This window comes from Petaurus breviceps, unplaced genomic scaffold (assembly GCF_028583685.1).
Source record: "Petaurus breviceps papuanus isolate PSGF00001 unplaced genomic scaffold, PetGlider_PUasm1.0 551, whole genome shotgun sequence".
Classification (NCBI taxonomy): domain Eukaryota; kingdom Metazoa; phylum Chordata; class Mammalia; order Diprotodontia; family Petauridae; genus Petaurus; species Petaurus breviceps.
In genome coordinates this window covers 7,730,466-7,748,360 of record NW_027186372.1, presented here as the reverse complement: position 1 = coordinate 7,748,360, position 17,895 = coordinate 7,730,466, and the positions used below count along the sequence as shown (strand labels likewise).

The 17,895-nt window shown below is 43.0% G+C and overlaps 1 protein-coding gene across 1 annotated transcript in view; it reads left to right on the top strand.

Annotated features, from left to right (window-relative positions):
- Positions 1-17,895, top strand: part of NEURL1B (neuralized E3 ubiquitin protein ligase 1B) — a 76,235-nt gene that overhangs the window by 27,729 nt on the left and 30,611 nt on the right. The window contains exon 2 of the mRNA XM_069102365.1: positions 10,952-11,512. Coding sequence (XP_068958466.1) covers positions 10,952-11,512 — 561 coding nt within the window. The remainder of the gene's footprint in view (positions 1-10,951; positions 11,513-17,895) is intronic.

The window sequence follows — 17,895 nt, the reverse complement described above, 5'->3', positions numbered from 1 at the left end:
TTTTTTCCTGGCTAAAATTCTTCCCCAACTTTTCTTCCCCTTCCAATGTCTTCTGACCCTCCGCCCTTCATCCAGATTGTTCTTTGCCACCCACTAGGTTTCTGAAAGAGGAACATAAACATCATGGAAAACCTCCTCCCTCTTGTTCTGACTCCTGTGAGTATTTGGTTAACCTTAGACCCAAGTCATCGTGAGGTTTTTTTTTTCTTTCAAGGCAAAAGGACCATTTTGCACAGGTTTCATTGATGTGGCATGGGCTTGAGTGCCCTGCTGCATAGGAAAAACATGTCTTATTTTTAGAGGAATGGCCACAAATGAGGTCTTAGTATGAAAGAGATGGCTGGAGGAGTTGAACGAGTCTGGACGTTGGAGAGCAGCCTCAAGGCAAACAGAAATCTGCCTTGTTGCTAGACTTTCACAGAAAGAAAAAGACATCAAGTTTGGTCCCTGGCACAAGTTTATATATTTTCCCACCTCCATTTAGTAAGGAGCCATTTTTATATATGAAAGGTATTGCTCTAGTCTGAGAGACAATGACCATGACCTGAGCGAGTCACTCAAGATCGTTCTTTACGATTAGCCTAGCCAAGACCTTTCCCCTTGCTGGACAAAGGTCATTATCATCTGGGGCCTGGATCTGAAACCCCTTCCAGCTCCAACATTTTGTGGTTCAATGATTCTTCAACCATTGGCCCCTGTGTCTTGGGTCAAAGGATTCTGAAAGCTTCCCTGGATAGCAGGCCTGCTCCATTTTCTTCTTCTACATGCGGGTAGGGAGGGCTTGCCTGCCTCAGGGTCATTCTAAAAGCAGATGTCAGCTTACATTGTAGAATTGACTTGATGGTTCTCCTTTTCTTCTTCTTGTTCTTTTATTTTAAGTATCTTAAATTTGTGTAAATAACATGTCTTCTTAGAGACCCTTTTTCACTCTGGTTTTCTTTATAATTCATGTCAAGGCACAGTACTCAGAGGAAAAAAAATCTGAGGAGTTACCACAGTGTTTATCCCTCATTCCCTGAAGGAAGTAAGATCATATAATCAAGATTAAACAAATATGTAAACTTAGCTAGTTGCTTGGCTACATTTTATCTTAACATATAGTTGGTTTTGCACTAAACCCTTCCTCTTATAGTAACAAAGCAGCATTTCTCTCTGTCTTCCTATTAGGAAGTTCCAGTATTCACTTAAATCACCAAACTTTTCCCTTAAGAAAACTTCTACTTAGAATTGCAAGTCCCTCTGTCAGGGCACTTTCTGATGGCAATCAGAAGCAAGGGGAGTGGGTTTTTTTTTTCCTTTCATTTTTGGCCCATTTCCGCATTTACTGCATCTCTTTGAAATTTGAGAGCCAGAAGGGGACATTAAGGGCCATCTAACCCAACCCACTTTCTTTTTAAACCCAGATCTGTGTTTTGTTTCAGATTCTGCCTCTGACACTTATTCCTTGTGTGACCTTGGACAGGTTACAACTTCTCTGGGCTTTAGTTTCCTCATCTATAAAATGAGGAAAGACTAGATTGCCTCTGTGGTCCCTTTCAGCTCCAAATCTATGATTCTGTGTCATTGATTGAGAGAACTCCTGATGGAAATTGCCGTTAGAAATGCAAATCAGCAATTTATCTGTAATTTCAGGACTTGGAGAGTTTCCTGGGGCTCTGAGAGGTTAGAGAGAATTCAGGGTCACATATTCAGTGTGTATAAGAGGCAAGCGTGGATCTGAAGTTATCTGAGCCCCAAAGCTACTGAACTTAGCCACGTTCATGCTACAGATTGAAGAATTGAGTTCCAAAGAGGGCAAAGAAGGCCACACAAAGAGTTTCAGAAGCTAGGTCTTCTGTCTCCTGGGAGGTCCAGAGTTCTTTCCAGTATTGGACCGCTTCTTTTAATAATCACTGTGTTCTGATGAAGAGTTGTCCCATTTGGGTGGGTTTTGCTTTTTTGATGTTTAGCTTCCTTGCTATGGTGATTCCCCCTGACTTTCATAGGCCCCTCTCCATTCTTGCTGTGAGCCAGAGCTGACCCAAAGGAAGAAGTAGACAGGGTTTGTGTTTGGTTCCCTTCTGATTTCTTCCTCTTGATTCCTTCTTTCCCATTCTTCTCCTTTTCATCAATCTCCCAACCCCTGTCATGCCTAGTTGAGGCATTAAGAAAGAAACATTCAAGGAAATGAGTGGGTAAGAGGCCAAAGGTGTGGAACAGCCAGTGGCTGATTTAGAACCAACCATTGAGACAGGTAGCACGGGCAGACAAATAAGCATTTTTGAGAAGGGCTAAAAGGAGTGAAACGTTTGCCGAAAGTATTTCCTAATGCCGTGGAGTGTGGTACTCAGCAGTCCGGCTGACGGCCTGGCCTTGCCTGCTAGACCGTAACATTCCCTCTCCCATTTCTGCGCCTTTCCTCTGGTTGTCCCCAATGCCTGAAGCTTCTTCCTCTTGCTTTTCTTGGCTTCTTTGAAGACTCCCCTTCTGCTGGAACCCTTTCCTTGCTGCTAGTACCCTCCTAAGAGATTACCTTCCCCCAACTTTGTGTCCTTCTTCTGTGCACCTCATTATTTACATGTTGTCTCCCCCATCAGGATGTCAGCTCCTTGAGGGAAAGGACATTGCTTTTGCTTTTCTTGGTCCCCGTTGTGCTTAACACAGTGCTGGTACACATTAAGTGCTTAATGACTGCTTGGGGTTTTTATATTTTTGGGGGGGGAGGGCAGTTGGGGTTAAGCAACTTGCCCAAGGTCACACAGCTAGTAAGTGTTAAGTGTCTGAGGTCAGATTTGAACTCAGATCCTCCTGACTCCAGGGTCAGTGCTCTATTCACTGCACCACCTAGCCACCCCTTAATAATTGCATGTTAACCCTCTGACTGATGTGCTATATAACATCCAAGTAGAAATAAAATTCCCTCTGCATGAGCAGATTCTCCAGATGTTCCTTCTGGCAGATGACATTGCATCGAAACACTATGGGCGTGATTCAATGGGATCTCTGATCTCCTGAAAGAGAGTGACTGAGGGAAAAAAACATTTGGTGAAGAATCAGAAGATGATAACTTTAGAGCTAGAAGGGACCTTAGAAGCCGTCTGTTTAGTCCAACTCCATCATGCTGGGAAATGGATTCCACAGAAATGAGGGGACTTTCCCAAGGTTACATAGATGAGTGAAGTGATCCAGGCATAATCTGAAAGTAGATCTTCTGACTTCAAAGCCATTGTCCCTTTCTACTGTTCCCCATTGTTTCTCTGTTTCATCCAACATGCATCTGAATGGACAGTTCATTGAGTTAGTCAATGGCTGTATGTGTGTGTGTATCCATCTATATCTATCTCTCTATCTGTATATGTATTATATTCATATATATGTGTTGTACATATAAAATATATACATGCACACATATATGTAGATAGTGTGTATATACACATATTATATATGTATGTATCAGAGAGACTCAGTAGATGGACAGCCCTGTTGATTGGATAGGAGGAGAGTCAGTTAGTCAATAAATATTTATTAAGCACTTACTATGTCCCAGGCACTGTGCTAAATGCTGGGGATACAATTAGAATTAAAAAGGGAAATAATATTTGTCTTTAAGAAGCTTACCTTTTTTTGAGGGAAGACGCATAAAAGGAGTGTAGAAAAGGGACAGGGGAAAGGAGATATCTGGGTGAGGGCATAGTGACTATGTTCAGGGAATGGGGGTGGCTGACCTAGGTCCCTCCCCAGAATGGAAGTGTAGGGGCAGCTAGGTGGCACAGTGAATAGAGCACCAGCCCTGGAGTCAGGAGGACCTGAGTTCAAATCTGGTCTCAGAGACTTAACACTTACTAGCAGTGTGACTTTGGGAAAGTCACTTACCCTCAATTGCCCTGCCTCCCCCCCTCCAAAAAGCAACAATAACACCAAAAAAATGGAAGTCTACAAATTCCCCCATGGGAGAATGGGTCCAAAGTCGCAGAGGAGGCAGCAATGTCATGGTAATGTAGTCCAGAACTGAATTGGGACTGTCCCCAAAATGGAGCTTCTGGTAAGAACTAGCCATAGGAGGAAAGAGGGCTGCAGGAATGGGCTGAGGAGGCAGTTGTGACACAGAGAACAGACTGGACCACACCTGAGAAATCAGATAGTGCTTGCAATGATCCCAAGCTGCTGCCTTTTAAGTTTAATTTTGCTACAGGGCTATGAATCATAGACTACCATGATCCTAGGAGAAAATCTCAGGGGACACCCAAGGGTGGGTGCAAGTAGGCTTACAGCAAGTTATTAATGTGGACAACAGACATGCAAAGAAATGACATCATCAAGGACACATATAACTGGAAAAACAGATGGTCCATTCAAGTAGCAGGAATCAGTAGTGGGCAGATGGACAGCCTGAGTGCTGCACTGAGATGCAGGAGATGTTGACCCTCCCTCCCCACCCCCAAAAAAACCCAGGTCTCCAGCACACTGAGTCAATATTTATGGAGGATTTTTGGAAGGACTTTAACAAGGATGAGAAGGCATGGATGGGTTGTATCTGTACCAGAGGAGAGTATACCCCTGTTGATGACAGGATGTTATGGATCCATGAAATTATTATAACAGAAGGTCCAATTTTTGAAAAGCAAATGTTGGCTTTAGAAAGGCATTTCAGTGTAGAGAAAGCTCCTTGGAGTCCAGAAGACCTGTGTTCAAGTCCAACTTCTGACACATACTGGTTGTATAACCCTGGGCAAATCACCTAAGCCCTAAGTGCCCCTAGGCTAATCTCTTAAGACCCTAGATTTGCAGAGCAGGTTCCTTCTCAGGAGTTCCTGTATAAGTGAAATCATAAATCCAGTCCCAACCCCAAATCATGGGTTTATTTACATAGGCCAAGGAGGAAACGTATAGATCTATTTCAAAACCTAAAAACTTTCCAAGACTCACATGAACTGATGGAGAGTAAAGTGAACAGAACCAGGAGAACCCTATACACAGTAACAGCAATGTTGTTAGATGAAGAACTGTGAATGAGCTATTCTCAGCAATACAATGATCCAAGACAATCCCAAAGGACTAATGATGAAGCACGCTATCTGCCCCCAGAGAAGGAACTGATACTGTTTGAATACAGACTGAAGCAGGCTAGTTTTCACTTTTTCTTTCATTTTTTGTTCTCTTATTCAAGTCTTCTTAAAAAAAAAAATCCATCTTTTTTTGTGGGGCCTTCTCTGGTGGTCTCCCGTGTTGAGGACACTGTGGATCCCAGATCAAAGTGCATAGTATATACAGAGTAGGTTTGTTATAAATGATAGATCAGAGCCTGCTTCAAATGTGTTGGCATCCTTAGAGCTTGTGCCAGTGGGCAGAGGCTGCCAACACCATGCTGTGATCTCAGGGGTCCACCCAGACACCCTTCCAGGAGCCCAGCAGTGCAATCTTTATCCAAAGAGTTCGGAAAATCCAGCATAAATGCTCCATAACACTTGCCAACTGACACCCTCATCTGGTTTTCCCCAAGGAACCCACCTTTATAAACAGCTTTAAAAAAAAATTAACGTGCAAAAAAATAAGACTGGTAGGATTGGCTGTGCGGAAGAAGCAGCTGCCTTAGACACAGTCTGCAGGGGAGAGAGGACCTCCTCGCCCCTTTGCCCTGCCCTCAGGTAGCACGTTCCCCCTGTCCAAGTCGGGAATCAAGCTGATTGTCTCTTAATTTTAGCTCATTCTTTAATTGTCTACTTTCCATGTTCCCTTAAGCTCTCGGTATTAAATTAAGCCCTTGGAGTGTTCCAGGAGCCCAGTGATACATGCTGATTAGTGTGCTGGAGAATCAAGATACAAAGCAGCAGCCTTTCATTACCGAAGAGAATGGCATTGCCTTCTTGGTGATTACCGCCCTATTGTGTTCTTTACTTTCATTTATTATGACTTTTGCTTTTAAAATGGAAATCTAAACACCCTGAGCAGGAGAACATCAGAACACCGGAGGGACCTGCGATAATTATTACTACCCAAGTCTGCCTCCTCCTCTTAAACCTTCCAGGGTCTGGGAGTGTGATTTGATGTAGAAAAATGTCTTTCAGGATTAAAGGAGTGGGGGTGGGGAGGGAGGGAAGCCTACTGAGCCTAAAACAATGGCGGAGATTAGGAGACAAATTTATTCTAGTAGGTTGGCAAAACCCCCAAAACAAAAACAGCCAACATCCATGAGCTTGAGAGAATGAGAGCTGCTTGTTGCTTGAATATAAAGCCTCTTCGGGCTCATGCTGAGCAGAATTTCATTAAAAATGATTGCCGACAGGTGTTCCTTCTAGAAAAGACCTACATTATAAATAAATAAAGGAACTGTTCTTTTCTTATAGGTAATATGGAGTAACGGTATACTTTCCTGGGTATTGGCAATGTGGGGAGCTGGGCTGAGATGGGGGAAAGAATGGTGAAAGAAACTCAAAGAAACCAGCTAAATGTCTTTTCCACCTACTCTCAAATTCAGTTTATTTATGGTTCTGTCTGACTTGCCAGCCCACAGATCTTAGCCCTAAAGAGGGAAACCCTTGATAGGTATGATAAAATTGCAGGGAAAAATCACAGAATGTTAGAGATGGGATGCAGTGAAGCGTGCTGGCCCTGGAGTCCAGGCCTGGGTTCTAATCACATCCCCATGCTCATTACCTGTGTGGCCTTAGGCAAGTCATTTACCCTCCTTGGGATTCAGTTTCTCTGCTATTAAAAGAGGAGGTTGGACTAGATGTTTTCTGCAGTCCTTTCTAGCTCTAGAGCCATGATCTAGTCTTTTTGTTTGTTTGGTTTTGGAGGGCAATTGGGTTTAAGTGACTTGCCCAAGGTCACATGGCTAATAAGTGTTAGTGTCTGAGGCCACATTTGAACTTAGGTCCTCCTGACTCCAAGGCTGGTGCTCTATTCAATGAGCCACTGAGCTGCCCCCATGATCTAGTCTTAAACCCTTATTTTACAGAGGAGGAAACTGGGAACCAAAGAAAGCATGTGACTTGTCGAGAGTCAGATAACTGGTGAATGACACAAAGTTAGAACCCAAGCCTCTTGACTCTCAAAACAGTATGGTTTCCCTCTCTGCCTTTTCTTTCCCCCTTCTACTAAAATTAAGAACAAGGTCATCGACCCTATAATAATAAGAACTTACCTTTTTAAAGAGCCTTAGGGTCTGCAAAGCAGTTTACATGCATTAGTTAGTCTGAATGTCATGTGAGGGTAGGAGCCCAGAGATTCCGAAAGGCTTCCTTTTGGAGGCGGCAGGAGAGTTTGGCTGGGAAGGAAAGGGGAGACAAGGAGGGCTTTGGGAGAGGGGCAGGCTGTTCAGGCTTCCATCTGCTCTATAGCTTGCCTTTCTATTTAGCACTTGAAGGTTTATAAAACACCTTCCCAACAGTCCTGTTGAACTGTATCTCTATAGCTCTGTTTACTGGCCAAACTACCTTTTCAATTCATAAATGGAAGATTCAAGGGGTAATCTTCTTAGTGCATAAAGACATTCCTTTAGGAAAGATAACTGGTCCTGTTTTCTTCCCTTTGGTCAAATATATATAATCATTGTCATAAGGACTGCCATCTTTAAACTCAATGAATAATAATAGTTCATAGCCTCCGAGGACTTAGAGCTGGAAGAACCATAGAGATCACACTTTCTAACACCTTTGTTTTATAGATGGGGAAACTGAGGTCCAGAGAAGTTAAGTGGTCTGGTAGCCAAGGCAGTGAATGTTAGATTCACATAATAACAGCCAACCTTTATACAGTGCTCACTAAATGCCAGGAACTGTGCTAAATGCTTTACAGTTAGGATCTCATTTGATCATCATGCCAACCCTGGGAGGTAGGTACTATAATTATTATTATCTTCATCATCATCATTATTATCCCCATTTTACAGATGAGGTAACTAAGGCAAACAGAGGTGAAATGACTTACCCAGGGTCACACAGCTCGTGTCTGAGGTCAGCTTTGAACTCAGGTCTTCCTGATTCCAGACCCAGTGCTCTATCTACTGCACTACTCAGCTGCCTCACATAGAAGAAGAAACAGGGGGGTGGCCAGGTGGCTCAGCGAGTAAGAGCACCGGCCCCAGTGTCGGGATGACCTGGAGATCAAATCCCAGCTCAGATACTCAGCACCACACCCATAAATAATAACTGGCCTTGTAACCTTGAGCAAGTTACTTAATCCCGATTGCTTAGGGGCGGCCAGGTGGCTCAGCGAGTAAGAGCCCCCGGCTCCAGTGTCAGGATGATCTGGATCAAATCCGGGCTCAGATACTCAGCACCACACCCAGAAATAATAACTGGCCGTGTAACCTTGAGCAAGTTACTTAACCCCGATCGCTTTAAAAAAGAAGAAGAAGAAGAAACAGGACCACTAAGCCATACATACAGGTCCCTGCAGACTGCACGTTGGCTCAGAAAACCACATGTTACCATTGTCTATATTTTATTATATCATTGTTTGTTTATTAAATATTTCCCAATTATATTTTATTCTGGTAGGGGCAGCGTGGGGAGTGTTGCCTACCTGCAGGCAGTGTGTTTGACACCTCGGATATGTAGGATGGAGCACGATACTGAGAAGTTAGGAAGAGCTGGATTCAAATTCTGCCTCCGGAGGTCACCCTTCTTAGTGTGACCTGACCAAGTCATTTAACTTGTCAGAGCCTTCATTTTCTCATCTGTAAAATGGGAGTGATAATAACAGAACCTACAGGGGCGGCTAGGTGGTGCAGTGAATAGAGCGCTGGTCCTGGAGTCAGAAGGACCTGAGTTCAAATCCGACCTCAGACACTTAACACGTACTAGCCATGTGACCTTGGGCAAGTCACTTAACCCCAAATTCCCTACCTTCCCCTCTCCTATACTACTACTAATAATAATAACAGAACCTACCTCATGGGATTGTTGTGGGGATGAAATGAGCTCTTTTATGTTAAGTGTTTTGCATATCTTAACTCAGTATAGAAATGTGAAGGAGTAGAAATGGTAGATGGTGGAGCAGAGGATCAAACCTCTTCAGATTTAAGGGATGTTCAGATTTAAAGTCTAGTACCCTCCTTCTACTTCCCTGTACCACCAACCAACTTGATAACAATTCATGTTTTGTCACACGGAATCTGCTGTGGAATTTCTTTTAACTCATTTGAAACATGTGGAACAGAGTAATGAATCCATGGCATTCATGTTATTTTTAAAATGTGGGTTTCCTCAGAGCCTTGACATAAAGAACTCACTGGACTTCATTCTCTCATGCAGTCCTTTCTTCATGAGCTCTTTAGAGTCGTGAGTTATCCCCAGAAACAGCTTTTTCATAAATCAGTAAGATCTGTCTATTGAAAGCAGCCTCGGTTTCCAGGATGTTATCAGTCTCCACACAGCCACCACAGGGTTTCTTTTGCTTCCCTTTTTGTCCCAAGGAGTTCAGCTTGGGCTGTTTACTCATGCATCTAGGTACGAACAGTCTCAAGGAAGCTATTTCCTCACAAGGCTGGGACTAGGTGTTTTAGAGGCAGCTAGGTGGCTGGCCTCAGGAAGACCTGACTTCAAATCTGGTCTCAGACACTTACCAGCGGTGTGACCTTGAGCAAGTCATCTAACTTCTGTTGGCCTTAATCTGTTTGCCTTAATCCACTGGAGAAGGGAATGGCAAACTGCTCCATTATCTTTGCCAAAAAAATTCCAAGTGAGATAGTAGAGTCAGACATGACCAATGGACTAAACAGCAACAAGAGATCCCTTCCAGGATCTTCCAAACCAAGTTCCAGATTCCATCCTGGCAAGCATTGGTTAATCAGAAAATGTTACTAGCCAACAATATGCAACTCAGTAACCCATCCACATTAAGAGTGGTACATAAAATGGTTGGAATAAATACTGGTAGTCCATCCCTGATATTGACTAGCTGTAGGATCCTGGGCAAGTCACTTAATCCCTGAGGTTTAGTTTTCTCATTTGCAGAATGGGATATTAATAACAATAGGTTAGTATATATAGCAGCTAGTATTTGTACAATGCTTACTATGTACCAGGCACCGTGTTAAGTGCTTTACAGTTATTATCTCCTTTGGTCCTCACAACAGCCCAGGGAGGTAGACCCTCTTATTTCCCCCATTTTACAGATGAGGAAATTGAGGCAGATTGAGTTAAATGGTTTGCCAGCTGGATTTGAAGTCTTCCTGACTTCAGGACTGATACTCTTATCTACTGTGCACAACAGCCTCCACACAAAACTATTGGGAAGGTGTTTAGTGAATCTTCAAGTACTATATGTTGAGTTGTTTACTGTTATAACATCATCGTTTCATATCTTATCATCATTGTATAAAGCAGGAGATGCCCAAGAGTGTGGGGGCATAACTAGTGGACAAGAGGGAGAGGATGCATACCTCTGGGAACAGCCTCAAAGGAGTGGAGTGATAACCCACAGATGTGTCTAGGCCACATTATCCACCTTGCCCCAGGGTCTTTTCTGGCCCTAGAATAATCTTAGAAGCTAAGGTTTTCCAGGCATTTGGTATATCACCTGCTATATCCTGCCCTCATTCTGTCCTCTATGACATGCTGCCTCTCTGGACTCTCATTCTATTAGTATGTTTTACAAGTGTATTTACTTGTAGCAAGTCTATGAAGTGGGTAATGAAAGTATTATTACCCCAGTTTTATAGATAAGGAAACAGAGGTTCCAAGAGATTGAGTGACTTGTCGAGGAATGTCAGAGCTTGGGATTGGAATCCAAGTTTCTCTGGATGCTGTGGCCAGTGTTCTTTTCAGTGCACCATGATACAGTAAGATATCTAAACTCTACCCGTTGTATCCCTGAAACATGTTTTATAGAGTCTAGAATACTCAAATAATGCTTATAGTAAAAACACCCCTTGATGAGTCCCAGGAGCTAATCTATAATGGTCTGGTTTTATTTTATTTATTTGTTTATTTTTAAGCTAATATGATTTTCTGTGCATGTTTTGCAGACACAAGTCACCAGTCTCGTTTGTTATCCAATCGGCCTTGCTACACACTGCCCACCAGTAGCCATGATCGACGCTCTATCCTGGCAATTACTGAGCCCCCACGTTTCCACCCCCAAGCCAAAGGCAAGAATGTACGCCTGGATTCCCATTCCCGCAAGGCCACCCGAAGGAATAGTTTCTGCAATGGAGTCACGTTCACCAACAGACCCATCCACCTTTATGAGAAAGTACGACTTAAGCTGGTGGCTGTGCACCATGGATGGAGTGGGGCTCTGCGTTTTGGCTTCACCATCCATGACCCATCCCAGATGAACTCTGATGACATACCAAAGTATGCCTGCCCGGACCTGGTGACTAGGCCAGGCTACTGGGCCAAAGCTTTGCCAGAGAGATTTGCACTGAGGGACAATGTTCTGGCCTACTGGGTCGACCGTCATGGGAGAGTGTTTTATAGCATCAATGACGAGGACCCGATACTGTTTCACTGTGGCATTAAAGTCTCTGGACCCCTTTGGGCTCTCATAGATGTTTATGGAATTACCCATGAAGTGCAGATTCTAGGTAGGTAACACTTATGCTCATGACCAGGTGTATATTTAAATAAAATCTTTTTTTTTTTTGCGCTTTTTGGAGGAGCAATTGGGGTTAAGTGACTTGCCCAGAGTGACACAGCTAGTTAAGTGTTAAGTGTCTGGGGTCGGATTTGAACTCAGGTCCTCCTGATTTCAGGGCTGGTGCTCTATTCACTGCGCCACCTAGCGGCCCCTATCATTTATATTTTTAATCTTGTTTTTGGTCTGGATTTATTTCACTGGTGGAGGGAACTCCCTGTATAAAAACCTCTTCCGCTAATTGAGATTCTCAGCTCATCTGCAATGGAACAGTTCTTAGGGAACAACCTGGTGTCCTAAGAGGGTATGTGATTTGCTGAGGGACACGCAGTTGCTTATATGTCTTTGGTGGGTCTTGAATTGAAGTCTTCCTACCTCAGAAGCTAGCTTTTTGTCTACTATATCATGTTGCTTTGCATTATTAATATATCCTATACAGGAATACTTTGACTTCAGAGCATACTTTTAAATTCACACATCTTGCTTTCCCTCCATTCTCTGATCCATAGGTGGGACTATGGGCTTCTATCAGTGGCCATAAAATAATTCACCATGATGAAAAGGGAAGAGAAAGAGCTTCATGGACAGAATAGAGCAGTTAAATGCAGTATTTTCCCCTTTTGTGCGCCTCTTTCAGAAACAGGTATTGAATTTTTCATCTGCAAGGTTCCACCTCTGCACTTTGCATGTAGAAAGCAATTCTCTTTTGAAAGAGAAAGTCAGAGTGGACTCCTCTTCCTTCCATGTCCCCATATAGAGCCAAGGACTAGGTAGAATGCCTGCATAACAGCCTGAATACAAATCTTTGGCCACATCCTGTCTGCCAGTTTGCAAAGGGGCCAAGGCTATGATGTGGGAGACAATCCCTAAATCTGACTTAGGCTAGCCAAACTATGAATGGCTAAGACTTATAGTCCAAATCTCCAATAAATGCAGGGCTCTGTGAGTCCAAGATCTGGAGAAATTTCTTTGGTTTTACTCTTCAAATCAAAACTCAATTTCTCATTAAAATGATTCAGTAAAGTGGCTCAGAGGAATAAGACAAGACTTTGTTTGACTTAAGTATATGCTTACTGTAAGTAGCCTCTCATTTTCTTGAATTTGGTTGTTTGTACCATCTCGTTTGTGAGTTTCTATCATGTAATGATCAGAGGTAACTAGAGGGCGTAGTAGATGGAGCACCAGGCCCAGAGTCAGGAAGACCCAAGTTCAAATCAAGCCTGGGACACTTACTGGCTGTGCAGTCCTAGGCAAGTCACTACCCTCTGCCCCCCCTGCCCCCCCCCCCGCCATTTATCTGTTTCCTCATCAGCAAAATGGGGATGCTAATAGCACCTGCCTCCCAGGGCTGTTGTGAGGAAATGAGATGATGTACATATATGCATACATACATATATAATGCTCTGCAAACTTTAAAGTGCTATATAAAATTGCTAGCGGTTATTATACTGTCTTAATGGTTTACAGAGCACTTTATACATCTACCTGAACCTCAGAAAATCCTTGGAGGAACACGACGCAGATTGTTATCCTCACTTTATCGATGAGGAAACAGACTCAAAGATGAAGTGACCTTTGCACATAGTCCCTCAAGCAGAAAGTGATGGTCCTGGGTTAGAACCCACATTTTCTGACTGCATATCCAGCTGTCTTTCCACCATATTTTCCACAGCTGTCTTCTTAGAATATCATTTTCTGTTGTCACAAAATGGTTTTACTCTGTCTAGAAAGGTCTTCAGGCAGGTAATACTTGGCGTTACAGAGGGAGTGCAGTTGAATTGTGCTAATGATTATCTTTTCTCAGCTCTCCTTGATGGGAAATGGGGCCCCAGAAAAGTTAAAGGTTTGATGTTCTTTCTCCTCTTTTACCTGACCTCTTCTTTGGAAGGCACAGCATTATTTTGTATCTTCTCTGAGGGTCATTTTGAATTTATTTATTTCCATTTTCAACATTCATTTCCACAAGATTTTGAGTTACAAATTTTGTCTCCGTCTCTCCCCTACCCCCCAATCTAAAATGACAAGCATACTGAATACCCTTCCCCCATTCTGCCCTCTCTTATAAATCTTCCAACCCCCCCTTACTTTCTTGTAGGGCAAGATGGATTTCTATACCCCATCGCCTGTATATCTTATTTCCCGGTTCCATGTGAAAACAATTTTTAACATTTGTTTTTAAAACTTTGAGTTCCAGATTCTCTCCCTTCTTCCCTCCTCACCCACCCCCACTAGGAAGACAATGAGAGCCATTTTGTAGCCTCTCACTCACGTTACATTCCAGCATTATCAAAGATGCAGCATTGATGGGGCCTGCCCTTCTTATCAGGGACCCCAGAAGCCAACAGTGGCAAAATCACTTGCTTGAGATCAGGGGACATTTTCTTCAATACTTCATTTTTCCCTATTGGAAAAAAAATTCTAGTTAGGCCAGAATTTTTCAGCTTTGGTCTTTTGTTTGCCCTCACAGATATCTTGGGAGTAACCACTCACGTTGTTGCCCAGCCTAGATTGCCATGAGACAGCCTGTCAGCATGTACTTGATCATATAATAGTTGCTTTAAAAAATATTCATTGATCGAATAATTGATTGATGTCCTGGTGTTCCAGGCAAGGAGAAAAGACTATTGGCTTCCTTCAAATACCAGAGAGACCTCAAAGGAGAAAAAATAGGGTTTTTTCTAGTATTTAGTATTCACTATTAGATTTTTTAATTTTGTTTTTAGATTTTTTTATTTACAAGCAGGATCTGTTTTGTCAAGAAATCTTGGCTATTTTCCTTGTACTGTAACCTGAAGTTCAATTTCTTTTCCAGAAAGAGGGACAAGAACAGCAATAATTTGAGAGCAAATAGGGGAGAGAGTTAACACAGTGGATGGCAGTCTGAATCCAGAATTATTTCAACAGGCTAGAACAATGGACCAAATCTAAGAAAATGGCATTTAATGGAAATACACATAAAGTCCCATTCAAATGCAGAAGTACTGGGTAAGGATGCCATATATAACTGCTGAAAGATTCTCAGAAAAAAGACATGGCGGCCTCGATGAAGTTGCCAGTCCCTGCCAAGGCAACAGTGTGACACGGCAGCCACAATGACCAGTGTAATTTTAGGGAGTATTATAGAGGGATGTTGTCCAAAGCAAAGTGGGTGATGGCTCCATCGCCCTCAGCCCTGATCAAGCCGTATCTGAAGTATGTGGTCAGCTCAGGGGACATTGTCTTGAGTTGGACATTGACAAGCTAGAGTACATTTGAAAGGGTGGCCAGAAGGGTGAAGGCAGCGGCAACCGCTCTACCAGAATCTAGAGGTGATGTTTAACCCAGACAAGAAGATCTGAGGGGAGTAGTCTATCACTGCCATCAGATATCTGAGGTACTATCATATGGAAGTGTTTTTCTGCTTGGGCCTGAGGACAATACTAGAAATAAAGCCTGGGAGTTATAGAAAGGCAGATTTGATCTGATCAAAGGAAAAAAATTTCTTAGTGGCTAAAGCAATCCAAAAGTGGAATCTACTGCCTTGAGAAGAAGTAAGTTCTCCATTACTGGAAATCTTCAAGCAGAGCCTGGATGGTGTCTTGTCAAGTATGATGTAGGGAAGAGAGGTAGGCTTCTGTCCAGGTATAGGATGTGAAACTCTGAAGTTCTACGACTTCTGCTTAGGAGACTGGCTTCCCGGAAGTGTGCGGGACAACCTTAGACAAAGCTTAACAGCGGTCTCTAATTATTTTTGACTGTACTCTTCTATCAATAAAACATTTTGGAGCATGTACCGCTAATACCTCTGTAATTACTTTTTTATACCTATATATGTTTATTTATAAATTATATGCATGTGATACTGTATTACTAATTATGTACACTGCACAATTTATATTCAAAGTTGACTTTTAAAAGGATGAGATAAAAATGAAATAATATTTGATACCAGAAGTAATAAGACCCAGTTTATTGAATGGGGAGGGTGTGGCACAGTCAGACTTGTTTTTCAGGAAATTCACTTTGACTTCTGAGTGGAGGAAGGACAGATAAGGAGGCTATTGCAATATTCCAAGTGAAAGGTGACGATGGTCTGGACTACAGTGCTGGCTCTTTGAGCATAGAGAATGAGAGATAGAGGAGATGTGGAGGCAGAAATTTGGCCAGTGATTGCATATACCCAGATATGGGAGTAGGGAAAGATGACACCAACCTGGGTAACTAGAGGGGTGGTGGTGCCCTCAATTCTGTTAGGGAAGATGAGGAGGAAAAATAATGTAATGAGATGTTCCATCCCGGCTGCTCCTATCCAAAATGAAAAAAGAGGGCTTGGGGCCTTACCACTTGTATCCCAGAAAGCAGAGCTTGCTCTCCCAGAGTCGCCCACTATGCCACAAGATCATCTGGAGAGCAGAGCCCTCTATACCCTCTGTCCTGGGCCCTCTTCTCCCTCTGTACTTTCTCTCTTGCTGATCTCATCAGCTCTAATGGGTTCACTTATCAATTCTATGCAGATAATTTTTTAGATCTATATATCCACCCCCGTGCCAAATTGTCTCTCCTAAGCTCCATCCCCACATCACCAAGTCCCTTTTGGAGCTTGGGTAACTGAGAAGATAGTGGTGTCCCTGACAGTAAGAGGGAAATTAAGAATGGGGAGAAATGAGTTTTGTTCTGGACATGTGAGATACTTATGAGACATCTATCTTCTCAGTTACCCAAGCTCACAATCTCACTATCAGACTTGATGCCCCAGCCTCAATGGCCCAGCCTCATGCACTGCAAAAATCCAAACTGTTGCCAAATCTTGTCACTTATGCCACCTTGATTATCTATGATAGACATTTTCTTCTCTCCACTAACAAAGCCCTCATTATTACTATTTCAATAGCCTAGTAACTAGTCTCTCTGATTTCTCCTTCTCTATTCTAATCTATCCTCCACACAGCTCATCCCCCCTGTTCAGTGAGTTCTAATATCTCTCTTTGAACATTAGGATTGAATATAAGCTCTTTGGTTTGGCATTGAAAGTTCTCCACAATCTGCCCCCTTTCCAGCCTCCTTATACCATCCCCTTCCTCCAGGTGCCCTACAATCCAACGACACCTACCTGCTTGCAGTTCCTCAAACACTATGGTCTTTCTTTTTTCTCCATACCTTTCCACTAGCTGTCCCCTCGGCCTGGAATTCTCTTCCCTGTTTCCTCTACCTCATTCAAATTCCCTTCCTTACTCCAACGCTCAACTCCGATACCATCTCCTCCATGCTCACCCTGCCTGCTAATGCTTCACCAAGAACACCCTGCATCTGCTCTGTGTATCTGCTGTCTACTCAGTTATTCACACGTTGTTTCACCCATTAGAACGCAAACTCCTTTAAGGCAGGCACTGTGTTTTTGCTGTTTTTGTATTCCCAGGTGTTTAGTGCAGTCTGTCATTGATAAATCTTCTCTCCACTAACAAATACTTTCTTGCTTGATTTGATTACACTCACGTGGTGTTTAAGTGTCAGGACTGGGATTCAAACCTAGGTCTCTTGAATCCAAGACCATTGTTCTTTTTCTTCACAGTGAAACCACTGTGAATTTCTGACATGATGGAAGGACTTGGGTATGAGATAAAGGGATGCCTCTGGGGGCTGTGATCTGCCTAGTGAAGTATTCCTAGAACCTTAGCATTGAGGATCTCATGTTCCCAGGCATTAGGGTATATGCCTCATATCCAGATCCCCCACTGCCACCCATGCCAGCCAAATTCAGCACTGTCCGAAATTGTTTTTCATCTTTTTGTGCTCTTATTGGACAAAAGCGTTTTTCTGAAGTTTAATTGGCTTGGCTTTAAAATGAATCTGACGCAGGATGATCTATAAAAATCTTCCACAAAGGGCCAAGTGGTTTTTACCTCTAGTCTTTTGAAGAACTGAACATAACAGAGTAGAAAGGGAAAGGGCCACGTGTGGTTTCCACAGACTAGACATACCTACATGACTAGGAGCTAAAGGGATGTAGGAGGACTTCTGAAAAAAGCTAAAGCTATGGAAGCACAGATTCCCCACCAGAGAGGGTGAAGTGCAAAGAAAGAGACTGCATTTATGGTCTGAGGTCCTTGGTTCAAATTTCAGCCTACCCCCTTGCTACCTGTGTGACTTAAGGCACTTAACTTTTCTGGGCCTCAGTTTACTCATCTGTAAAATGAAGAGTTGGACTAGATAGCCTCTAAGGTTCCTTCTTGTGAGCTGTCTCCTTCCTGACTCTCCTCTTTTCCCCTCTCATCTCAGTGTTTTCTCCTCCCCTCTTCCACTACAACTCTCTGTCTCTCTCTCTCTCTCTCTCTGTCTCTGTCTCTGTCTCTCTCT